Genomic DNA, 27,461 nt, shown 5'->3' on the forward strand with positions numbered 1-27,461 from the left:
ATTGTGTATGTTTTCACTTAATTTAAGTTAACACTGAAACAGTGGTAATTGATTAGTGCCCACTTGTATTCATTATTATTATCATCATCATCATCTGTTGGGCAGATGGAGTGGAAATCCTCTGCATTCATGCATCCCTATCTGAGCCATGAAGATTTTCTCCTAGTTTTTTTTTCCTACTTCCCATATACCTAGTTCTCTATATCCTGCTCCACTTTTACCATCCCTCTGGTACGATAGGGCGCAAGAAACACCTTTTGCAGTGAGACAATGCTATTTTAAAATTGTCCAGTCAGTGTCATGAGTGAGCAAAGTGAGACATTCTCTCAGTAACCCCAGAGATCAAAGTGTTGCCACTGCTTGCTGGTGAATGGAGAAAGAGTCCAGAATCAGCAATCTAACCAGCATTTCCTACTGCATAGGAGTCTCAAATAATTTTGAATATCTACAATTGTTATGACTAATTTCATTCCTGAATATTAAACTGTTGTTTACATGCACTTAGTAAACCTTTAAATTTAATCCTAGAAGTTATAGTATATGACTTTTTGTGCATCAACTTCAGATTATGGTATCATTTATGATGACGCGTAATGATTCTTTGTTCTTTTTTTATACCCCACCCCGCATCTTTAATGTTGCAGATTTTAATCTGGGCTGTACAACATTATTTTTATTAAGCCACAAAAGGATGGCAGTGGTAGACAAACTTGTTCTGATCACTAAATTTTGCCTGTCTGTAAAAATGAAGAATATTTAAAATGTTTGGTTTATGCAGAATTTGGTGGTGCATGTAATTTGATGACAGAGGCAGCTGTGTCTAGTAAATTAAGCCAGAGATTCTATTACTGACTTGCTGTGAGACCATGGGTAACTCACAGCCACTTTGTCTCTCTGTTTACAAGCTGTAAAATGAGGGAAATAGGGATTAGTCATTTTGGTAAAGCATGCTGAGATCCTGTGATGGGGGTGCAGTAGAAAAGGACAAGGTAATAGGCATATGGCAGAAAAGTATTATACTTTATTCAGAAGCAATATTAAACTTGTGTTGAAAAGCTTGTTTCATGCATTGTCATGGTTCTGATTTAAAGTTAAGAATAGTTCCCAGAGGAGTTTGCACAATTGTTCCTGCAACTATCTTGAGTGTGCATGCAGGAGATGAGTTTTTATGGGCAGAAATTTGAATTTTTTGCAGGCACACAAATTGTGCTCTCTGTTTAAAAAATGGGGTCAATCTTTTGTCATGAAACACTTTAGCAAAAAACCCCAAAAGGAATGTGGGGAGAGCGATGGCCTTTAATTTGAAGGTTAAACATTTTGGTTTAATTACTACATTAGCGTATTCAGCTGCAGTGCATGTCCATCTTTTAAATTAAATATAAGTGAATTTCTTTCATGCTTTGGTATGTATAACATTTATTTAATTCTTAAATGTGGCAAAATTTCACTCATCTTTACAGTGCTTAGTATATGACTGAATGTTTGAAACCTATCTTCATCCTCATTGGTCTTTGTCCTGCTCATTCATCTTTTCACTTTCTTGTTCTACACATGTATAGAGGCTGTCTTGTATTCTGAAGGTAAGGGGTAGATCAGTATGTATTTTGTATCCCTATACACTAGCATGACTCACTATAGAGTGGAAGTGTTAAATCTCTGTCACAGTATTCTTTTGCTGTACTTCTCTCTGTTCAAAGCTATAACAAGCACTCTTCAAATTTTGATTTAAAGAAATAGATGTGTATAACCTACCAACCTTCCACCTTAGGGCTTGTTTTATCTACTTCTAAATAAGATGGGTCTACCTCTCAGAAGTTAAGAAAAATACTTTGTGTCCCACTTGCCATTGTTCTCTTTGCTCTAGTTCCTAGACAGCCTGCATACTTACAGAAGCATTGCTGTGTATTTCTGTTAATAGGACTAGAAGAATAACATGCAAACAGCCAGTGGGGTTGGGGGGAATAAATGGATTCAAGTAAACCTGAAATATGCCAAAAATAATATCAGCCAGCAAAATTTTGATGTAACTTTATAAGATTTTTACAATTAACAGCTACTTAAACACAAATTAAAATTTCAGCATTTGGAATCTTTTTTCGAAAAAAAAGCTTTACTTTTTCTTTTCTTTTCACCCAGGATCTCAGTAAAAGCCCTAAAACCATGAAAAAGCTGCTTCCCAAGCGCAAGCCTGAACGGAAGCCATCAGACGAAGAGTTTGCACTGAGAAAAAGTAAGAAATATCTATGTATTCACGAGGTGCTAGTGTATAAAAAAATAAATTTGCAGAGAAATGGATGATATATTTTTTTCCCAATGAAAGTTGCAATTTTCTCTAGGTACCAATACTTCTAGTTTGCTGTTTATATTAATTAGCAACAAGCAATAAATAAATAAATAAATAATAGGAATCGTTTGTACTGAAATGATCTCAATATACTGGAAAATCATTTCTTAACTCTCTGGTTAAATTTTTACTCTGTCAGTACCTTCATGAAGTGAAAGAAAGTACTGTAAATTTGAGTACAGTAACTTTAGGTCTGTGAAGAGCAATTTAGAGTTTAAAAATAGTATCCTACCTTCCCAAGGAATAATTAAGTATGTAGACTATTGATTGTTTTCAAAGTTCCCATTGAGCTGGAGATTTGAAAGCAGATACCTACAGGTCCTGGTACTGACACTGATGTCTTTCAGGGTAGGTCATTTTTTAGGTCTAACAACTGAACTGATATTTCCTTAGAAATGGGGTATTTTCTGTATGTCATTTATCTATGACAGAAGTCAGTGAAAAATCTGGACTGTCCTGTTCCATAGGCTATAGCAAAGCTAGAGAAGTTTTCAAGGAACAAGATGGGTTTATAGATAAAAAATATCATAAAGAACAAAAGCTTAAACAAGTATAGAGGGAGCATTGGCAGCATAATAGAAGTGTGGGGGAGTAGGAAGGATGAAAGAAAAGATCAATGTTAATAACTGTGTTATCCAGGTGGGAAAAAAGTCTTTATTCTACCATCTTAACTTCAGTCCAGTTCTGTCTGTTTAGTGTGTACTAATATATCCTGATTCACATGTGTGAATGGATAAGTAACATTTGTGATAACAGGAGTCTGTGCGGTGCTTAAAATAATTAAGCCATTTAGATTGAACTAGTTCATGTACTCAAACCACATTTGCTTTCCTCAGTTTTTGTCTACTTCTGTATCCTTAAGTTGTGGGCTTCTTAGAAGAGAGACCTGTCTATCTTGAGTTTATGGAACATGTGAAGCACATAGTGAATGCTGTCATAAAGAATCACCATACTTTGAGTTGAGAAGGAATTTTTCCCATGACACACTGTGACGAGTTCGGTCACAGAGATCCCCATGGGACTGTCACTTGATGTGCTGAAATTACCTCTGAGCCCGTTTTCCCTGCCAGCTTGGGACTTCCAGAACCCTGTCTTGTTGAACCAAACACACTAGCCTGCTGCAACACAGACCCAGGGTCTGGTCCACGTTTCCAAAGCTGCAGACTTAACTGAAAACAGCTCAGCAGGTTACTTATCTCCAGCACGCAGACACACAGCTCCCAATGGGATCCAAACCTCAAATATATCCGTTTGACTCTGTATAAAGCTTATACAGGGTAAATTCATAAATTGTCCGCCCTCTGTAACACTGATAGAGAGAGAGATGCACAGCTATTTGCTCCCCCAAGTATTAATCACTTAACCTGGGTTCATTAATCAACAAAAGTGATTTTATTAAGTATAAAAAGTAGGATTTAAGTGGTTTCAAGTAATAACAGAGCAAAGCAAGTCACCAAGGAAAATAAAGCAAAATCACGCGAGTCTAAGCCTAATACATTAAAAAGCTGATTACAGGCAATATCTCACCCTCACAGATGTTGCAACAAGCCTCTTTCACAGACTAGACTCCTTCCTAGTCTGGGCCCAGTCCTTTCCCCAGTACAGTCCTTGTTAGTTCCAGCAGACATCCTAGGTGGAAAGCAGGGGCTTTCTCATGACTGACCACCTTTGTCCTGCTTCACCCCCTTTTATACCTTTGGCAAAAAGTGGGAATTTTTTGTCTCTCTGGGTCCCCACCCCTCCTTCTAAATGAAAAAGTGCCAGATTTAAGATGGATTCCAGTATCAGGTGACATGATCACATGTCCTGTGAGACCCCAGCCTCCATTCTTCCTGGGCTGGCCCACAGGTACACAGGAAGGTTTGCAAGTAAATAGAGCCATTTACAGTTCATTGATTCTGAAGCACTCTTAATGGCTTCCACTTAATATGTTTACATCAGTAATTCAAGTTTATATCCTGTTCTCCTAACTTCAGACATAGAAATAATACATGCAAACAAATAGGATGAACACACTCAGTAGATTATAAGGTTTGTAATGATACCTTACAAGAGACCTTTTGCATAAAGCATATTCCAGTTACATCGTATTCACATTCATAAGCATATTTTCATAACGCATGTGGAGTGCAACATCACAGACACTTGCTGAATACAGTGGGAGCTTTCCCTTCCCCTAGGATGTGTTGTGGATTTCCTATGGTAGGAATTTAGGTTAGTGAAGGGAATGATACGTTGTTTGCATGTGTTGATGGAAACTTTAGTTGAGTAGTATGTGGGTGTGGATAGCTGACTTGTTTCACTTGCAAGTTTCCTTGCATGGGCTATAAAGCTCGGGCTGTTTGTTTTTAATGTGACAGCTGCATAAGCAAGCATCCCTCTCACTAGAACCTTGCATATGGATGGAATGAAAGACAGTGGAGAAGACATAAGGTCTCCTCAAGAAAGGACCTTGTTACCAAGCACTGATACAGGGCCTCCCATGAAGAAACTTATTCCTTCCTTTTTTACATATACATATAGTTAGAGAGTTCCAGGTTTGAGCTTTTCCAATAAAAGTTGTGGCTTTGGCCTTTTAAACCAATTCCAGAGTGTTGTCTTCTACATCATACCAAGACATCTTGTCAATGTCCTTACTATAGATTGGCCCAATAAAATATTTTAGAAGTTAGTTTTGTTATTGCATTCTGTGGTGGTTGTAACTGAATACAGCATATACACGGCCCTTTAAGGAATCCACATTGTGTGAGTTTGTTTGAAGTAGTTTTAATATAATTTTATTAAGCAAGTTAAAAGAAACTTGTTGGGAGTCTAGGAAACTAAATACTCTGGCCAACACTTCAACATTTTAATGGGAGCTGTGAGAATGCCTTTGCAACTCTGAATATCCAAGCCATTATTTGTTTAGGTGTTTAAATATGGCATTTGATGCTAAACAGTAATTAACTAAATTTGAAAATATTGGCCTATATGGTTTTGAATACAATTTTTGATTTATGGCAAAAAAAATTTTTTTTGAAAATTTAGAAAGCCTGAAACAGATTATAATATACAATGGTCATCATTTGACCTCAATATTTTCTTCTTTAGAAGTGATTCTTTTCCTTCTGTCTTTCCACTTTAAGAACATAAGAACAGCCATAGTGGGTCAGACCAATGGGTCCATCTAGCCCAGTGTCCTGTCTTTTGACATTGGCCAGTGCTGGATGCTTCAGAGAGAACAAACAGAACAGGGCATTTATCGAGTGATCCATCCACTGTCATCCAGTCCCAGCTTCTGGGAGTCAGAGGTTTAGGGACCCATCAGTCTTGGCTAATAGCCATTGATGGACTTGTCCTCCATGAACTTAACCAGTTCTTTTTTTTGAACCCTGTTACAGATTTGGCCTTGGCAATGAGTTCCACAGGTTTACTGGGCATTGTGTGAAGTACTTCCTTTTGTTTGTTTTAAACCTTCTGTCTATTAATTTCATTGGGTGATCCCTGCCTCTTGTGTGAGGTGAAGGGGTAAATAACACTTCTCTATGCACTTTCTCCACACCATTTATGATTTTATGGACCTCTATCATCTCTCCCCTTAGTTGTTTCTTTTCTCAACTAAACAGTCAGTCTTTTTAATCTTTCCTCATATGAAAGCTGCTAATTATTTTTGTTGTCCTTCTCTGTACCTTTTCTAATTTGAATATATCTTTTTTGAGATGGGGTGAGCAGAACTGTACCTCAGGGTGTGGGTGTACTATAGATTTATATAATGGCATTATGATAGTTTCTGTCTTATTATCTACCCCTTTCCTAATGCTTCCCTTTTTGACTGCTGCTGCACACTGAGCTGGCATTTTCAGAGTTTACATAATGACACCAAGATTTCTTTCTTGAGTGGCAACAGCTAATATAGACCACATCATTTTGTCTGTTTAGCTGGGATTATTTTTTCCAGTGTGCATTATGTTGCATTTATCAACATTAAATTTCACCTGCCATTTTGTTGCTCTGTCACTCAGTTTTGTGAGATCCCTTTGTAACTCTTTGCAGTGAGCTTTGGACTTAACTATCCTGAGTAATTTTGTATCACCTGCAAATTTTGCCACCTCACTGGTCACTCACTTTTCCAGATCATTTATGAATATGTTGAACAGCACAGGTCACAGTACAAATCCTTATTTAACTCTTTCCATTGTGAAAACTGACCATTTATCAATACCCTTTGTTTCCTATCTTTTTAACCAGTTACTGATCCACGAGCGGACCTTTCCTCTTATCCCAGGACTGCTTACTTTGCTTAAGAGCCTTTGGAGTCAAAAGCTTTCTGGAAGTCCAGAAACTGGATCACCCTTGTCTACGTGCTTGTTGACCCCCTCAAACAATTCTAATAGATTAGTGAGGCATGATTTCCCTTTACAAAAGCTGTGTTGACTCTTCCCTAACAAATCATGTTCATCTGTATGTCTGATAATTCTGTTCTTTACTATAGTTTCAACCAATTTGCCTGGTACTGTAGTTAGTCTTACCAGCCTGTAATGTAATGTCTGGAGCCTTTTTTAAAATCGGCGTTATATTAGCTACTCTGTAGTCATCTGGAATGGAGGCTGATTTAAGCAATAGGTTACAAACCACAATTAGCAGTTCTTTAGTTTCATATTTGAGTTCCTTCAGTTTATCAGTTCATTCCAAAATCTGCTCTATTGACACCGCAGTCTGGGACAGTTCGTCAGATTTGTTGCCTAATAAGAATGATTTGAGCGTAGGAATCTCCCTCACTTCCCTCTTCAGTGAAGACCAATGCAAAGAATTCATTTAGCTTCTCCACAATGGCCTTATCTTCCTTGAGTGCTCCTTTAGCATCTTGATAATCAAGGGGCCTCACTGATTGTGGCTTTCTGCTTCTGATGTACTTAAAAAAAAAATTAGTTACTTTTTTTGCTTTTTGCTAGTTCCTCTTCAAATTCATTTTTCGCCTTCCTAATTAGACTTTTATATTTACATGCCAGAGTTATGCTCCTTTCTATTTTCCTCAGTAGGATTTGACGTCCAGTTTTTAAAGGATACCTTTTTGTCTCTAACCACCTCTTTCGCTCTGCTGTTTAATAATGGTGGCATTTTTGGTCCTCTTGCTGTTTTTATTATTATTTGGCATATACATAGAGTTTGAGCCTCTATTATAATGTTTATAAATAGTTTCCATGCAGCTTCCTTTCACTTTTGTGACTGTTCCTTTTAATTTCTGTTTAACTAGACTCTTCATTTTTGTGTAGTTTTCTCTTTGAAGTTAAATCCTACTGTGGTGGATTTCTTTGGTATTTTCACCCCTACAGGGATGTTAAATTTAATTACATTATGGTCACTATTACCAAGCAGTTCAGCTATATTCACCTCTTGGACCAGATCCTGTGCTCCAGTTAGGACTAAATCAAAAATTGCCTCTCCTCTTGTGGGTTCCATGACTCGCTGCTCCAAGAAGCAGTCATTTAGGGTGTCTATAAATTTAATCTCTACATCCTGTCATGAGGTGACATTTACCCAATCACTATGGGGATAATTAAATCCCCCATTATTATTGGGTTTGCTGGTTTTGTAGTCTCTCTAATGTCCCTGACATTATACAGTCACTGTTACCATCTTGGTCAGGTGTTTGGTAGTATATTCCTACTGTTTATACTCTTATTATTCAAGCATGGAATGTCTATACATAGAGATTCTGTGGTAAAGTTTGATTCATTTAAGATTTTTCTATATTTGACTCTATTTTTTCTTTCACATAGAGTGCCAGTCTTCCCCCCACCGTGACCCACTCAGTTAATTCCTATATATTTTGTACCCTGATATTACCGGTTCCCATTAATTGTCATTCCACCAAGTTTCTGTGATGACTATTATATCAGTAGTCTCATTCAATACTAGACACTCAATTTCACCCCAGTATTTAGACTTTCTATTTGATATTGTTAAAACAAGATTTGCTTTATCCCCTCCGCATCGTCACAAGACTTTCATTCTGGACTGATCAAATAAGAGGCATTCCTTTTTATTTAAATCTACTGTCCTCTCAAAATCTTCAAAGCAAAAGAGAGTAATGGTTCCCCATAGTACAAAATAAGTTGGTGCTGTTTTTTGTTCTCTCAGTCTTCCCAGATCACAGAAGAGAACATTTTGGGAAATCTTTTTTTTAATCAGATTCTACTGAATAATAGGTAAGCAATAGAAGCTCATTCTTTAATGTGACTGTTTTGTTCTGTTATATCAACACATGGCAATGACATTTTTATCCAAGTGAATTGTATATCTTTACTGATATTTTTATTTTAAATCCATTTTAAAGGACGTATACAACATAATTACGTCAGACCATTTTTCTTGTTACTCTTTAAATTTACAAAGCATACTTCCTTTAAGTATTTATTTTAAAGATTGTAGCGCTTACTACTGCTTCCCAGTAGTAAAATATTAATTACTAGTACTAACTGTTTGATACAGTGGGCTAGTTAGAGATGCAGAAGCCACATAATTTAAAAACAATTGTAACATCCTTTTCATTACTATGCCTTTTAAGTGAGTGGTATGATGGTTACAGATGAGCTGATGGGGGTGGGAAATGGATCTGTGATCTTAAAATGCCTTTGTATTTTGCTTTTATGCCATTTAAAAGCAGTTATGTCACAAACTTGATTATTTGAGGAGAATGTGAGAAATAAAGAATTAAAATATGGAAGAAAGGATAGAATAGAACTGAAAAACAAACAAGTCACTACTAATCTGACCATCTTTTAATTTCAAGAACTGCTGAAACATAAATGTTTTAATCTGTCACAGCTGCTATAATTAGGAATAGAAATGAAGCAATGTTGAGAAACAATGCTGAATTTGACGTGTTCTGACCAATGGAGATCAGTTAAGTAATAAAGAAACTTCTGCAATGCAGTCCCAATACAACAGATCCCATCAGATATTTGTGTGGAACTTCAGTAGTCACCAGCATGCTGTTGTCCTTGAGTGTTAATTGCGCTTTGAACAAATAAATCAGATACGTGAGATGTATCAACCAAATACTTCCATGAACCTGGGTATAATGTAAGAAAATTAATGCCTACATAATTACTAGTTCTCCATCTCTACTGTACAAAACAGTACAATGGTGTTACACCCTGTGTAGAGGAATTGCTTTGCTGACAGATTTTTTCCATTTATTAAAAAAAGGAAATCGTTTTGGAATAGGTGAGAAATGTTTGTATATCTTAAACGTTATTGGGAAACTATCATGTTGCTATGAGCTCTTCTTAGTGGTGTTTGCAAACATTCATCACTGGTGGATATTCTATAGAGTACTGTTTGGTTGTGATCATAAATAATTGAAAATAAAAATGGGAATTTCTGGATGTCTTGCCTGCTAGGAGAAGATTGCTGACTTTGAAAGACCTTCATATGCTCTCAGTGAAAATCTTCAAGGCCAATGGTATATAAAGCTTTGTGGGGATGGGAAAAAATGGATGAAAATTTACAAACAAACCAACCAACCTTGGTGAAATTCTGGCTCCACTGAAGTCAAGACTTAAAAACTCCCATTTACTTCAAACGTGGTCAGGATTTCACGCCCTATTCTTAGCTGAAGCAGCTTTGATAAAAGGATCTAGTTGAAGCCTAGGAAGAACAGATTTAGCTTCACATGGATTTTCTTTTAATTAACTCCAAAGCAACTATTCATAGAACTTTGTATCTGGAATGTTTTTCTGTGCTCTAAGCTCTGCTAAGAAACCTAACAAGCTTCACTTAACACAGTCTGAAAATAGTTGTCAGAAGCTGTCAAATTTCACAAAAGTACTCATATGGTAAGTGGCACTTTTCCTGATGGCCACAAGACTGAAATTGTACAACAGTATATGCTGTAATATTATGCTGAGTTTAATTTTCAGAATGCTAGACTTCCTTTCATAGTATTGCTTTGGAAAAATTGTATGATTGTTTCACTTGTGAACCCTAATAAAGACTTAGTTATTGAACTACATGATGCTCTGATTTATTTACTAGAAGATAATATTCTATTCCTTGTGTTTCTCTAATTAAACTGTGATATGAATTAAGGTGCAACTAATAACTGTTTGGGTATACTTTTTGTGTCTGATTGGTGTTTGCATAATACCATAGAGGGAAGACGTACTTCTTCAGAACACTTATATTCCACATAGCTCTCTTTGAAAAGAAACAGAAAGGGGCAGCTTTAAAATATTCAGAAACCTTCTTTTGGTATGGCTTAATTTCCCAGTTTTGAGGTGTCTTTCAATACATTTTATAACAACATTTAAGTATATATTTGTTTTTTTTAAAACTCTTTTCGCTCATTGAAACTCACTCCAGAATATAGATTAAGGTATCAGCTACAATTTGTGGGGGTAATAAATAGAATCACTGAGCTGAACCTTAGTTGAATTATCTGGTACTTGTCTCTAGGCGTTAAACGACTTTACAATTACATGACTGGCTTAATAACTAGAGCCATGGTAAAGATTTATTTTTCTGTTGACTTCAGGTACAGCTGCATTGGAAGAAGATGCTCAGATTCTTAAGGTCATTGAAGCGTACTGCACAAGTGCCAAAACGCGCCAAACACTAAATTCAAGTAAGTTAGAAAAGGCTGAATTAATTAACCAAAATGCTATTTAGATACATAACAAAAACAGTGGTGGGTCCCAACACTGCAAATAATGGGATGTGTCCTAAGAAAATCAGCCTTTGGAGTGGGTCTCGACGTGGGGTGCTTGAGCACTCTACTTAGAGCATCAGAAGCCCTGCCTGAGGTCCAATTTTGGTGAATATAATCCATATTACTAAATTTGCCATGGTATGAAACCTGTATCAAGCATGCACCAAGGAATGGGAAGTGTCTGGATTTAATGACACTTGCAATACACTTTCTTGAGAGAAAATGGTAAGTGTGGAGGTAAATGGAAGAGCAATATTCATTTCAGATTTTGGGGCTATATCTGCTTTATGCCTGTGATGGTTCTATTCAACAAGATACATGTTTTACTCAAGGGCTTCTGGGAAACCTTCACTCCTGTTGTGGAACGGTAAATGGGGCAATAAAGTTTTCCTTGCCACTAGCTGTTTAATATTTACTATTACAAATTTTAATCCTCTCTTATAATAATTTCAGGGAGCAACTGTTAATTTTCTTAGATCTCTGTGTTGGGTAAGGTTGCCATTCTCAGTTTTTCAAATTTACATTCAGCTAATTGGTACTTACAGTGCACATCCTCACTTAATCTAAAACAAGGCTGAAGTTGTGGAGGTTCTTTGTGTTGTAAGTAAAACACTCCACATAGGGGAATCCACCAGCATGCGTTAACGTTTATGTAAGGGAGGAGAGCATGCTGTTCAGTTTTCTCCAATTTGCACAGTTTTGCCATTGAATATAAACCTTGTTTAGGAATTATATCTCTGGTATGCTGTAAAATGATCCTGAGATAGTTAGTGATTTTATTATTGTCAGCAATTATTAGTGTGGACATTGTAAATAACTCACTGCCCATTTAAATTGTTTAATTTCCAAGTATTTGTCAGTGTTTATTACCAAAACAGTTTTTTGTGCATACTTTATTTCCAAGCAAAAACATTTTATACTGGCAATTGGAAAGTCACAAAATATGACTTGAAATTTAGTGCACAAATTCTTTAACACATGTGCAGTTGCCTGCCTTCTCATCACCTTGAAAAATCCTACGTTGCATGCAAATATACTTAATATTGGAATTTGGCTTTTTGTATGAAGGAAGAATTTATTGCAAGGTTATTTCATGTATGTTTTTAATTTTCATTTACATTGTTTCAAACTAAAATGTGTACGAAAAGGGACTCTTCAGGTCTGTCTTTGTGATCCATTTTATCAAGTTCTAAGTCTTCCAGGTGATAAAATTGAAGTAATTTATTAGCTCATCCCTCTTTTGGACTGGTTTCAGTTTCCACAAATTTGATTTTAGCCCTATGATCATTCTGTTTTATTGTGGCTTACCTGGTAAAAATGAAAGAAACAAGTTTACTGTTTAAAATTGTAAAGATAAATTATGGAACAAAATAAGGCTAAATTAAACTGTTGCTATTTTAAATGTCACAACTGTGCTCAGTTGGTGCTGATCATTTTTCAAAGATAATCTGACAAGAAATGGTTTGTGAAACATTTAGTTTTTAATTATGCAGTTGTGTGTGTACACAGAAACACATACAACCGATGCGAAGTATATTTTTGCTTTTCCCCCCCTATTTTTCCCTTTCTATGTATATTTAAGAAATATACATAGTGCAGTAGATATCATTACATACATCAAAAATCAACAGCTTTTATTTGCATTTAACCGCACTAAGAAACAGCTGAAAGTATCAGTTACATGCACGACCTCTTCTCTTGTAAAGGCTGGGTATTGGCATTAAAATTTTAGATTTTCTACCATTCCATGTCTAGCTTTCCATCAGAGGTGGATAAACTCCATTTGGTGCTGGGATTGCTTCTGTAAGAGTAACCGTGCATTTCAAAAATTACCAGACAGTTTATTAAATTTTTCACATTCTTTTTGTACCCCTTTCTTACCTCTGTGTTCACATTCTGCCTGTCCCTCACAGCGCTGATTTGGCAATTCTTCTAGTAGCACCTTCTGTTTGGCATCCAGGAAGTGCTGCTTTTGGAAGTGCAAATTCAGCACGGCTAGGGCACCAGTGGATTGGAAGGCAGTGACATCAGAGGTAGGACAGCAGCTTTTTGTTACTACTTGGGGGGAAAAGAGGTTTTGTTTTTTTTAAATCTGGAGAGATTATGGGGCAATAGAAATGAAGAGACGAGAATGAAGGGTGGGGCTTTCCTTTCTTATAAATCTGGTCTTTTGCTGTGCATTCTTTCTTGCTCTCAGAAAAATAGGTTAGTTCTCTAGGTAAGGGTTTAACATCATTAGTAACACAACGTGTGTAGTAGCTCACATTATGGCCACCTACAGTTTCAGTTTCCAAATATTTCCAGGCATTTACCTTTCATAAGCAAAAACCCAGCTTCAAAATAGAAATAGAAGAGAGAGAGCATTTTTATACCCCCTTGTTCACCCTAAACATTTTACAGTGATTATATTGAGAAGGTAAGTTTAGACACAGTCATGAAAATGACTACTGTGGATAGCTAGTCTTGGCAGGAAGGTAACTGGAAATAGTACAGTAAGTCTAAAATATTTTAAAGTATTTTGGAGTTGATCTGAGATAGCTACTGTGGCTTGCAACATTTGATTAGCCCTATCAACTTTGCATTTTGTAAAAAGATTTCCAGGTGATTTGTTATAGCTAAGTTGTAGCTGTGCTCCTCCCCTTTCAAATTTCTCTGTTAACTAGAGTTGACTGTCCTGTTCATAATAATAATCAAAGAATCTCAGGGGTACTCAGGTCAGGACATATATTTTCAATAAAACTGCTCAAAATTTAAAACAAATTAAAAAATTAGATTGTGACAGTTCAAAAGTTATTACATGCCAAGTGTAATTTTTACATCAAACCCAACCAAAAATAAGAATAAAGCTTTGCTGCCTTTTTAACAATATTTTCTCTTTTCCTTCTCTTCCCATCACCTTTTGCTTTTGTTTTCATGTGTTTTGGTTGTGGCTATTCCTTACGTTTCCCTCCTCATCCCACCTCTGCCTATCCACATCCACCATTTCATTTCACCCGTACATCCTTAGCATGGCAAGGCACTGACCTGATGCATAATCACGTCTTGGCTGATGATGACCAATCAAGTCTAGACTCCTTGGGTCGTCGCAGTAGCCTTTCTCGTTTGGAGCCTTCAGACCTCTCAGAAGACTCTGACTATGACAGTATATGGACAGCCCATAGTTACAGAATGGGGTCTACATCTCGTAAGAGCTGTTGCTCATATATCTCTCACCAGAACTAATGCACTTCTGAGCTTTTCTTAACAAATGCTTGTTGTATCACAGCCTGCTTTTCTTAGATGTTTTCTTGCTGTTCCTTGTCTCTTCAATGTGATATTTTAACAACTTTTGAGAGCATTTCTGATATTTCAATTGTACCTCGTGGGAGGCTCTATTGCCAATTTAATACATATACAATTAAGTCATTCTAAATCAAGAGTGTATATCCTGCTAAGGATATTATACCTTTAGGGTTTTTTAAAAGTGACAGCCATTGATTTGTAGCTCTGAATAGACTGTTTTTTGACTTGGTCAGTGTAGCAACAATTCCTCCCCCCCGATACAGCACGTTTTTGTATTTTGTACTGAAACCATACTGGTTTGTGAGCTAAGTGCCAGCAATATGGAACTACTTTAGCCTTATAGTGGTCTAATTTTCTATGTATTATAAACACAAGGTATAAAGCAGGGAGAACAAGAGAAAATAATTTTTAAAATACGCAGTACCAGAACTGTAAAATGATTCAGATACTCCTTTATCTGGGCAATCTGTATGGCAGAGTGTTTGATAATCTATGAAAATGTTTATATTGCTGTCTTTTTTTTTTCATTGCTTAGACATGGATGAAGAATATACATTTTTCACAAGTTAAGCAGTTGTCTTAAAGACCTGGAACTCTGTGTTGTTAAATGCAGTGTATAGTTCACTCTGCCAGTAGTCATACTGTCACTTTACTGCATGTAGTAGTGTGGAAGGTTCCAGGTTTTAGTTGCTGATCTGCCTAGTAAAATGCACAACTATCAATAAATCATCGGTCCTTCTCTATGAAAACCACAAAATCCAATCTGAAAAAAAAAAATTCAGAAAGGTTACCATTATGAAAGCTTGAGTGTTCAGAATCTGAAACTGTTGGTATAATTGTGGTCAAAATGGGTTGTAGGAAGTCCTTAAAAGTAGAATGCCTGGCTTTGGTTTTCATAGTCTGGATACATCTGAGACATGTATTTATTGTGTTTTGTAGTTGCTCTCATAAGCACATTGGTTTTCAGCAACCAGCTCTTCATTCAGAGTAACTTTAGCTTTGACACATTATCTATTCAGTTCCAAATGTGACACAATATATATTCTGCACCTGGGACGTTGGTGGGGGAAAGTTGTGTTCTGTATTGTGGATAACATAATTGGAATTGAAATGAAACCTTTCTGTATTCTAAATCCTTATTAGCATTAGCATTAAGAAAACAGCCGCATCCTAAAAGGGTGATAACATTTTTTTGCTTTCCTTAAAGATTTCTTTGTATTTCAAACATGTACAGTGCTCAGTGTTCTGATATCACTGTATGAACAAATTAAGATAGGTGCAATTGTTGCTGCCTGGGAATTTGATCATACTGTTTACAAATCCTGAGGCAATAGTAAACTCCTGCAGATGATTTAAGCAGGAAACCAATGGTTACACATGAACGATCCCACAAGGATGTCAAAATGGACAAGCTGTGTTAGAAGCAGTTCATATCCAAAACTTCACTATTAGTTTTAAGTGTTTGATAACCTACTTGTTACTGTAGCTAATGAAAATTGACATGCTTATCAGAAAGAAATTTCAGGGGTTTATTATTGTACTAGTCATTTTGTTGTGGCAACAAGGTACATGTATGCACTGTATCTAATTTTAACTAGGAAAAACTGCGGAGGGGACAAATATATGGTGTATGTACTCTATGCTGTATCAGACAATACCTCTGTAAACCACTTAGCTTTCATTTTTATTTTAAAAGTCACATAGAGGATTCACTTCCGATTTATAATGCTGAAAGCATGGATCATTTTTTCCCCCTGATTTTCTTTTTTTTAAGCAGTAGTGTTCTGGTGGAATAATAATGATGTTTTCTGCACTGGTTAAATGCCTGTTCATTTACATAATACTACTATGTTACATATATTATGTACTGTAAATATTATAAGTTTTTGAAATAGTTGCTGCACTTAAACTTTCCTTTATCACACAAAATAATGCTTTTGTTACCCAGATCTGAAGATTTTATTGACTTTCTATGCACCAAAGCTTTGACAGTTTACCACCATTAATTATTGTAGCAGTTAAATCATTAACTGTCATCAGAATGATGTTATTTTATGATGATGATCTTCAGTGCCAACATCACTGCAGAATTAAAAATCATTGCATTTTCAATGTTACAGATTGAACATTGTCAACTAATCAGAAGTATTAATGCAAGAAGTTTAAAAAATACCAGTGTGAAAATGATGGTATTCAGTCCAAAGGTTCAGTGTTTCTATTTTTGTGGAACTTTAGTCATGCTAATAATAGTACCTTATGTTTATGCAATTCTGTAAAATATATGTGTACAGTTAGTACTATACTGAAAGAATGCAGAATCTGAATTAGAAGGTAGGTTTAAGCCATTGTCAGCTCCTTTTCATGTGGCTTAAATGGTGTTTCCATTAAATGAGTATTTAACATAAATTGACACCAAGCTATATTAATTGTGTTTTTTGCATAATCTTGCCAAAACACAGTAATGTGTATATAGTGACGTAAAACATTGACAGATCTATATATTGTGCATTTCATTTGTGAATGGGAAAAGCCATCTTTAGTAGATGACTGACTTTTGAAAATACAAACTGGATGTATATCTAAATGTTGCATTGTATTGTACAGTATGCCTATTATTGTTTGTGGTGCATATAGCAATTAAGTGTTTTGTTTTATAAAAAAAAAGACATCTGTTATGTACAGTTGAAATAAATTTTGCATTTGCTAGCCTGTGACTAATATTTAATCATTATACAGGGGAAAAGACAGCATAACTCACAATTTCACATTTGTTGTTTGGCTTTTCTGAAAGTAGCATATTAAAATGAAAGCCAAATGCTAAAATAAGAGAACCAACCTGCTTTAGTGAAGGTGTTCTTGTATGATTGGTGTGTGATGTAATCTAGACAGTCTAATGTAATCCATCATAGTACAAGTTATTCTGTGTCCTGCTGATTTTTTCTTCTTCTTTTAAAACTTTCCATCTCTAGAGATATTGTCATCTAGAGAACATGTTTCCCATTTCCATTTATGGAAGTAGTGTTTCCCCCCTTAATATGAGAGGACTTAAATTGAAAACAGGCTAAGCAGTTGCTCAGGAGAAAATTGGATCAGTTTAAAAAAGATTGAATAAAATATGCAGAGGGCCTGGCACACAAGTACAAATTAGTGCATATATCTATGGTCTTAAAGTTTTGCTACTAATGTAGCAATTATTTTCTAGTCCCACAGCCGTCTAACTGAATGGTGAGCATAATCCTTTCTGATGAACATCTGTATCAGTTAGGGAAATGTGGGGAATTCTGTATGTAAAGTAAGTACTCTTTGTATATGCTTTGAAATTTTTTCTTAGGGCTCTTCATACTGTCATTATTCCAAAAGTAGAAAGCCCCTTATTTAGTATTACTCCATTCATATATACCAGCTGTGCGTCCTGTTATTTTTTCCATGGATTTACTTGTGTCTATAAACTCTTTAAAATTGGTTCTACTCCAAAAAATTACTGAATTTGACATATTGGCATACAAATAAAATGATGGGTTTTTAGTTCCCAGCCCTACAAACTCAACCTGTGATCGGAAAGTCATGCTAGGTTCTTTCTTACTCATGCATAACCACCAGCAACAAAGTTTCTTCATGTCAGATTCTGTCTTTAGCTAATAACTACACCTGTGCAGCCCCTTTGTGCTTAAGCTTATCGCAACCTAGTAGTTTTCAATGGTATTTGATACATTAGACTTAGGGAAAATTTTAGCTCTGCAGTTGGAACCTGGTTAACAATTCAGTTGATGCACAATAAAGCACAGACCTGCAGCTCACTCTTTTTTAGATTTGTTAGGGCTAACAGATTCTTCATAGTAGAACACTCTGTAAAGTTTGTTCAATGGGCAACTGGGTACCTGATTTGACAGCAACATCCGTGTTAATGATTAGAATGTGAATAATGCAATGAAAAATTGAACATTTAAAGTGTGCACTGGTCTAATTTGCATGTGAATATACCACAAGTGTACATGCAAATGGCCAGTTAGATATCTAACTAGTAGGGCTGTCAAGCGACTAAATAAACGAATTGCGATTAGTCACAGTTTTAATCACACTGCTAAACAATAATAGAATACCATTTATTTAAATATTTGGATGTTTTCTACATTTTCAAACGTATTGATTTCAATTACAACACAATACCAAGTTACAGTGCTCACTTTATATTATTTTTTATTACAAATATTTGCACTGTGAAAAAGATGAGAGTATTTCAATTCACCTCATACAAGTACTGTAGTGCAAGCTCTTTATTGTGAAAGTATAACTTACAAATGTAGATTTTTTTTTTAACATAACTGCACTCAAAAATAAAACAGTGTAAAACTTTAGAGCAGTGTTTCTCAAACTTTTTATGCGGGTGACCTTAGTTGGACTTGAAAAAAATCATGACACCACCCACTAGAAAAAAAATTGTGATCCCTTACATTCAGCCTCTTGGGGCACAAGCCTTTGGCCCCCGCTGACTCTGAAGTCCAATTAACGGATTAAAAATATTTACGCCTTAATCATGCTGTGAATTAATCCTTAATTGACAGGCCTAGTGCAAAGTGAAAGGTCATGGGGACTTATCGAAGTGACGAAGGAGTGTTTCAGTTGATGACTATGAGCTGTCAATGTGATGCAGCTGTGAAAAAAGGCTAATTCAGTCCTAGCATGCATCAGGCAAAGTATTTCCAGTAGAGACAGGGAAGTGTTACTACCATTGTACCAGGCTCTGGTGAGACCTCATCTGGAATACTGGGTGCAATTCTGGTCTCCCATGTTTAACAAAGATGATTTCAAACTGGAACAGGTTCAGAGAAGGGATGCTAGGATGATCAGAGGAATGGAGAAACTACCTTACAAGAGGAGACTTAAGGACCTTGGCTGGGGTAGCCTAATCAAATGAAGGCTGAGGAGCGATATGATTACTCTGTATAAATACATCAGAGAGATAAACGTCAGGGAGAGAGATGTGCTATTTAAGTTAAGGGCCAGTGGTTGTACAAGAACAAATGGATATAAACTGGCCATCAACAAGTTTATGCTTGAAGTTAGATGAAAGTGTCTAACCATCAGAGAAGTGAAGTTCTGGAACAGCCCTCCAAGGGGAGTAGTGGGGGCAAAAAAAACTTACTTATTTCAAGACTGAGCTTGATAAGTAGGGCTGTCAAGAGATTTAAAAAAATTAGGCTAGATTAATCACAGTTTTTGATTGCATAAAAAGATGGTTATATGTAGCTATTGCAGGGCTAAGTTCCAATACCATCGAAGTATTTCAAGTCTGCAGTACCACCTACATACTAAACATGCTCTTGCCTCCAGATCTTGTGCTACAGATAACATACCAACAGCAAATGAATCCCATCAGCCATAACAGAGTACGCTTACAGAGTTTGTTTGCTCCAAGGGCTTGTAGCGATCCTGAAAGTACAACAGCTTAACCAATGCTATTGCAAAGTGGATAGCTATGAACTGCAGACCACTCAACATTGTAAACAACAGAGAGCTGAGAGATGTTATTCAAATTTCATCTTCCAATCAGTCATACACCTGTCCCTCCCAAGGAGCCATTCCATCATGAATACATGACCTGTATTACAACGAGAAGACCACAAAGTTGGAGCTTCTGAAAAATGCCCTAGCTGTTGCTTTGACTGGTGATCGCTGGACATCCTTGAGCAATCACAGCTATCTTGGAGTCACAGCACACCTGATTGATACTGGATGGACACTGCAATCATTTGCTTTATCAGTAACGCATACTGAAGAGAGACATCATGCTGAAACATGTGTAGAGTGTTTCTGGGATGTTGTGAAATAATGGAATATTCAAGAACAGGTAACAACAATCAGTACTAACAGTGCAATGAAAACTGTGATTACTTTTTTTAATTGCAATAAATTTGTTTTGAGTTAATTGCTGAGTTAACTGCAGTTAATTGACAGCCCTATTAACTAGACCTTGAAACTCAAGCCCAGCAACTCTATTAGTAGATATTTTTAAAAGAATTTCTTAGAATAGAATTTTTTTTCCATTCTATTAAAAATCAGATCTTGTAGAAAGAGATGTAGAAAACAAGAATGTCTGGCATTAATGTGAAAACTGTACAGTTACAAAAGATTTAGATCAGTGTAAAAGTCTGCTCCCTCACCACTTTTTTTTTTGCCATTGAAAATATGAAAAGCTAAAGACAGAATGAAATCTGTACAAGTTGTTCAGTCCAGTCATCAATGATACTCCCAATTTATGCCATTATTGTAAATTAACAGCTGTTAAACTATAGTGTATATTGAGTATTTGTCTCTTAATATTTTTTTTTAAACTATTTTAGTTAAACCAGTCCAAGGACTGAGTCTAGGAAAAGGCCTAATATGTGGTTATTACAAAAGTTTACCTTTTATTTTCAACCTTGCACTTTCCTTTTAAAATATAATTTGTTATGTTTGCATTTATCAAGACACCCTCATATAGTGTGCCTAATGTCAGATTCAAAACCAACCGTCAGACACATCTCCGAGGCAGCTTCTTTGAAGACAGTGGAGCTGCATCGTATATCAATGTGTTCTTGCATGTGTCTTTTTGTAGTCCATCCCAATCGCATTAACAATAGGTGCAGCTGGACGCCAGGGAGAACTCCGGTGAATTCCACTCTGCATTCTGGCTTTCCTTTGGAGTTGTGCTAAATGGTCATGATGTTCTGCTGGTTTTAGAGTGAGATCAACTGGCCATTTTTGTCATGTGGATGTCTCAGTGGCTCTTAATATGAGTGGCCATAGGCTGTTGCTTGATGAATGTTCCAGATGTGTCTGAAAATGCCCTCCCATGTGAATGATCCATGCCTAGAAGATGTCAGTCAGTGTTGACTAAAAGCACTGTGATCACTGAGGGAATGTGATATGTGCATTCTGCAAGTATATATCTTCCTTTCCCATGTTAACAGAGTGTGCATCTGAAGTCTCTTAATACTGCATAGAGTACCATGAATGAGCTGATGTACAGATGTACTTCTCTTACCTTGTGGATTCTAGAAGTGGAACCTGTGCCTTGGAGGATATCGCTAGAAGGAAGCATCAGAGCTGCTTCATCCTCAGCCCTGGAAAAAACAGAAGTCTTGCTGCTGGGTAGAAGCTTGTGTCTCTCCTTGTTGACAGAGGTTGTGTGTGTTTGGATGTAGTGAATTGAGTTCATAACCCTGGCATAACTTTCAACTCTGCGTTTTCTGTGTCAGGCAGTGTTGGGCTTTTTTTCAGTTGTACAGTTTTGCATCATGTATGCTCTAATTGTATTTTGTGACAGTCATCTCAATAGTAAAACATGCCATCAGGATATGTGCCTTAATTGTAATTTGTTCACAGGAAGGGTAAGGCAGCTTCACTATATACAACTTGTTCAGAATGCAGTAACGTTTGCTCGGACATTTCAAACAGCCATGATTATATTATACTCTTGAGGGCATTTTGCACCAAAATATTAAAAATTCTGCACACAATATTTTAAAATTATGCAAAATTCTATAATTGTTATTTGTTAATAAATAATTGCAGAGGCTCCAGCATGGCAGTGGGGAGCACAGGCCACTGGCTGCACAAAGGTGGGAGATCACCCTGCAGCCTCCCCACCACCCACCCCGGAGACACTGACTCAGTGGTGAGGCTGCACCTCACCCTGACACAGTACAAGGCCTGGGCCTGCCTCAGAAACACCCTGGGGCTGTGGCCCTCTGCGCCAGGCACACCAGGTGTGGGACAGGCAGGCTCAACCAGGCAGGATCCAAGTGTGGAGGGGCTCATTGTGGGGTGATCCAGGTGTGGCGTGAGAGGATTCTGTGTGGGGCAGTCTGGGTGCAGGCAGCTCAGTGGGGGATTTAGGTGTGGGGGGATCTGGATGCAAAGAGGCTCGTTTGTGGAGGAAGAGGTTCCAAGTGCAAGGGCAATGGGTCTCTGCAGGTGCTTCCGGGCAAAAGTTTTTGGTGCTCAGCGGAGGGATATGCGTGTGGGGGGTCTCAGTATGGGGATCTAGATGCTGGGGGAGTGGGGCTTGGTGGGGTGGAGATCTGGGTGCAGCTAATTGTGGGTCAGTGGTGTGGGAATCTAGATGTGGGGGCTCAGGGTGATGCAGAGGGGTGGGAGTTTGAGTGTAGGGAGCTCAGTGGGGGAAGGTCTGGGTGCAGGGGGCTCCAGATGCAGGGGTTGAGGTTCAATGGAGTGAGGTTTGGGTATGGAGGGATAGTGGGGTTCTGGGTATGCGGGGTGAGGCTTGGTGGGAGTGCCTGGGTATGGGACATCCAGATGCATGGGGGTTGGGCGGATTGAGGAGCAGCTCCCTGCACAGTGACCCCTCCCCCTGCAGCTGAGGGGCAATGGGGGGCAGGATGCAGGGGAGGATGCTGAGCTTCCTGCAGCTGGGGGAGGTTTCTGGCAGTGGGTCTGATAGAGCCCCAGCTACTCCTTGCAGGGGAAGAGGAATTCCCATCCTCTCCTACCTTTGGCCCAGCTGGGACTAGCAGCTGATTCCAGCTCAGGGTAGGAGCCACTGGCTGGGGTGTCGCCAGCCCTGAAGTGATTTACCTCTTCTCTGAGTGCCTGAAATGATGTACCTATGCAACTAGGGAGTGGCGTGTGACTACTCTTGCAGCTTCTCTTTGCTTCCCTGTCAGAAACTCATTTTTCTGTGGGGAAGCAAAGAAATCAGGGGGGTGAGGGGGGGCATGAATTCTGTGCACGTGCTGTGATGCAGAATTCCCTCGGGAGTAATATTACAAGTTTCCTGCACTTTTGCAATGGCTGCCTAATAATGTTTGGATTGATTTTTTTCTTTATTTAAATTGGTATTTTGGAGCTTTAAGAACCGAAATAGCGTAGACCTGGCTATGTTGTAGATCTTTGTCTGGATGTATATCTGACTATGAAACTACTGTCCTTTTTGGAATATCAGTAATCTCATCTCAGGTGAGCAGTTGTGGTCTGCTGCTGGATTGCCTCACCTCCCCACGCTCCCCAACATCTGTTTCACTTATCTCCCTCCCCACTTCTAAAAATAATTAGGAATTTTAAAAATTATTTCAAAGGTGGGATTTTTGTTTGTTTGTTTTTCAATTATGACCTCTTTTGCCCTTATCTACTATTCATGGGTTTTGGTCAGCATTTTTGTACTACACCACACCAGTTTGCATTGAGCTCTTTTTGAGATTTCAGAGGGTTTGTTTTATGTATATATTGCATTGTAATGGTTTTCAATTTACACCAGGCCAGTATGTCATCATGAAAGTGTTTTATTTATAAATGTCCCGATCTGGCAGAGTGCAAGTGTGTAATTGTACTTACTTGAGAAGTCCTGTTGACTTCAGTGGGACAGTTCACAAATGCAGTTTTGTACAAACATTTTTGCTGGGAAGGTCCCAGTTATTATTACATTTTAAAGAATGAAAATAACAGGTTACTGCTGTTATAGATTCCGTCTTTAAAATTTAAAAGACTTGGGGTGAGATTCTTTGTTGTGCCTCTAAGGTATAATTTGAACAGGCCTCTTAGGTCTGCCATATAGGTGCAGCACTGCTGCATCTTTACAATGCTGCATGCTTCTGCCCAGCCTCACCCAACACACCCCTCCTGCCCCCAGCCCCACTCCATAGGCATGCCCCCTATGCCATAGGCATGCCCCCTATGCCATAGCTTGCAAGGAGGTCATCTGAAAACAGTTTGGAGAGGGGCTGAGGATTTATTCACTCTTGGCCTTTGAGATTTTCAAAGACCTTCGGGGGATTTAGCCACACACCCGCCATTAACAAAGTTAGATTTTCTGGTTGAGATAAAAACTTATTTCAAATGGAAATTTACAAGTAAATGTAGCAAAGTCAATATGATTTCTCTTTTAAAATAAAATCATCAGGGCAATAAAACAGTTTAATAGAGATTTGCATTTTTCTCTTGTAGGTTATTGCATCAAATCTGTACTTTCTGCAAATACTGTATAAGTCGCCCTACTAAAATGTTTTTAGTACAGGTTGAAAAATTTTTGTTTCTTCATACCTCTATTAATATTCTATCAGCAGGTGTTTGTGAAGTGCAAATAGAATATGACAGGCTGAAATACAAAATTACTTTTTTTCATGGGAACAAGATAAACACAGCTATCTGAGGCCAGAGCGGTGAGAGCTGCATGGTGGCAACAATAAAAAGCAATTACAACATTAGGAAGCTTGTCAATGCAATAAGAATGACAATGAAGCTCTTGATGTTCTGACTTCATCATTATTATTCACTCTGGCCCACAAAAGACCAGTGACGTGGGAATAGTTTATATTTTTCATAACTGGTATACGTGTGTGTGTGTATGTGCGCGTGTGTACAGTGTTTATTAATGTGAACATTTTCTTTTTTATAAAATGTGATTTAAATTTTACTTCAGCATTCTACACCCCAGTGTCACAAGGTATTTTCTATGTGGTCTGTTTCAGATTTAATATACACATATGGTTATCTATGATTAATATATATATAATATATAGTGTGTGTGTAGATTATACATGGATTAGATATGGTATTTGTGAAATAGCTATATTATATTTGTTATAATGTTATAACAAATGTTATATATAACAAATATAATGTTATAACAGACAAATGTTATATTTGTAACATTTTCTGGTTTTAGCTGTCTTTCTCCCCATGCCATCCCCACCCCTCCAAAGGCCCGATATCACTGCGTCCTTATTTCCAGCAGAGAGACTTGGATGCAGCTCCGTCTAGAGATAAATGCTTCATTCCTTCAACTAGGTAAAGGGAGTCACTGGAGACAAATACAAGACATTCTTCTTTCCCAAATAAACACCACTCTCTGTCCCTACTGGCTTGGGGTGCTAAAAACTGACACTCAGACCCAAACTCCGATGCTGCTAGATCATTAGTCTAGCCTCTTACAATTATTTTTACCTCATTGCTGCACAATAGCCTGCCATATCACAATTAGCCTGACCTACCTCAGGCAATTCCCCAGCTTATTAGTTATTGATAAGCACAAGACAAATAATTTTTGCATCAGTCAAAATTATGATGAACAATGCCAGTACAGAAATTTCTTTCACCACATACGCAGAGCGCTGCTGTGCCTATGTTTCAAGTCACTCCTTCCTTGCAAAATTATGATTTTTCTTATTGTATAACAGCATGAGTTCATTTTTAAACAGTATTTGACCCTTTTTTATTATATAGGATTTACGGTTGTTTAGGACCAGATTCTGCTCTCCGATCCTTTTCTTGTGATTCTTATTGTATAGAAATGTGAATCTACTGTTAGTTCCTCAATGCCTGCTGAAGGACTGTTCCCACTGATTTAACTGATTGCCCTCATTTACTGAAAAGTAGTTTGAGCCTTTCTGTATCACTAAGCAGGGGTCTATTTTTCTCCTGTTGGCTTATTTGTTCTCAGAACATATGACTGCAGTGGTTTGATAGTTAATGTATTTCATTGGGCTCACGTTCTTCAACATGATTTGCCCTGTGTTTAGAGATTACAGCATTTTGTTACCATCTGTGAAGCAAAGGCAACATTATAATGAAGCAGCTGGTCATCAAGAACGAGCAAATTTCCACTAACAGAAGTGCTCCCCACAATTCACATTTATTGGGTGTAAACTGAAATCATGCTGAAATTAATACATTCCTGGTTAGAGGAAGACCATGATAATGAACTGGGAAATGAGTGGGTATTGTCTATAATTTCATAGTTGACATTTTGGGTAAATGTACAACAGTTCCAAAGCTTTATCAACTCTATTTAACTAAACATGTAGTTCTAAACAAATGCTTAGGAAGCATTTTATTTACAAACCTTTTTGAAAAATGCTAGTAATTTGTTGCAGCCTAATTAAGTATCATTTCTAGAACAGTTTGCTTCATGAAAGACACATGCCTTCAAAGCAGCACAGTATCTGTTCAGAGCCACCTGTTTCACAATTTACACTAATTATCTTAGAGATGCATCATTTTGGATTCATAATAAAAATGTTCTTTGTAAAATGGTGCTGGAGGAGATGTGTTTTGAGATTGTTGTGAAATCATTTTTTCCCTTATAGTTAACGGGTTTTATATTTTTTTTAACTGTGTACTTTGTATAATGATTTTAATAATGTAATTTGGTAATTTATATGAGTTAAAAAGTACCATCTTTTATTTATTTATGTATAAATGATGTTATCTGTAAACTTCTCAGCTGTATAAAGAATAGCTTGCTTTCTGGAAAACAAAATTTCAAATCTTTTCATTTTTTCTTGCTACTCCCACTCCTAAGTGATTGATTTCATTTGTGCCCTGAAACTGCAATTTCAGCATTTGATCTCACTTCTCACTGGTGTAGCTATTGACTTTGCTGGAGTTACTCCTGATTTATACTGGTGTAAATAAGTTCAGAATTAGCCCTAAAGGCTTGACTGCAATTTGTTTATATACACACATAAAACTCTTATTTACCTCACTGCGGTGAATCCATATGAGTCTTACAAATTCAGAGACAGATATTTTTCTGTGCCTTGATCTCTGGACAGCATCACCACTGACAACACCGGGGAATTCCACCACCAACAAAAATGAAAAAAATGAGTCAGATTTAAAAAAAAAAAAATTCCAGAGTCTACAGAAAAACATTGTTAAAGAACTAAAGGATATAAGTCAATAGCTGTGTGTTCATGAGAAAAACAATTTAAAGCAAATACTTGGTTCATAAAGTGTGTCATGCATTATAGAGGTGAAACAATAATCTCTTGAAAGTCCTCTGGTGTTGTTTGCATGTTATTAATTTTGTAATTTTTTTTTGTAATAGGTTCCCGTAAAGAGTCTGCTCCCCAAGTGCTGCTTCCAGAGGAAGAGAAAATTATTGTAGAAGAAACAAAAAGCAATGGTCAGACTGTGATCGAAGAAAAGTAAGAAAATGTCTAAATTTAAAACAGTAAATGTCACACTTGCACAAAAGTAATTTGTGTGATTATACTTGACTGTGAAGTTGTATTTCTGTATATTCTGTAGCAGTAGGTTTAACAGCAATAGTGATACAGGTGGAGGTTTTTTTTGCTGGTTATTCATAGCGTATACTACCAGCTGAAAATCGATCAATTTTGTTGCTGAATTATATAGTCTTTC

The 27,461-nt window shown here is 37.1% G+C and overlaps 1 protein-coding gene across 6 annotated transcripts in view; it reads left to right on the top strand.

Moving 5' to 3' along the window:
- Positions 1-27,461, top strand: part of ARHGEF7 (Rho guanine nucleotide exchange factor 7) — a 194,105-nt gene that overhangs the window by 158,309 nt on the left and 8,335 nt on the right. For 5 of the 6 annotated variants that reach the window (XM_039533460.1, XM_039533492.1, XM_039533476.1 and 2 more), the window contains 3 exons: positions 2,137-2,230; positions 10,863-10,952; positions 27,145-27,244. In XM_039533460.1, coding sequence (XP_039389394.1) covers positions 2,137-2,230; positions 10,863-10,952; positions 27,145-27,244 — 284 coding nt within the window. Of the gene's footprint in view, positions 1-2,136; positions 2,231-10,862; positions 10,953-14,043; positions 14,221-27,144; positions 27,245-27,461 lie in introns of all 6 variants that reach the window. The other variant, XM_039533501.1, reaches the window with a different exon arrangement.

The sequence above is a fragment of the Mauremys reevesii genome, linkage group 1 (assembly GCF_016161935.1).
Source record: "Mauremys reevesii isolate NIE-2019 linkage group 1, ASM1616193v1, whole genome shotgun sequence".
Taxonomy (NCBI): Eukaryota; Metazoa; Chordata; order Testudines; family Geoemydidae; genus Mauremys; species Mauremys reevesii.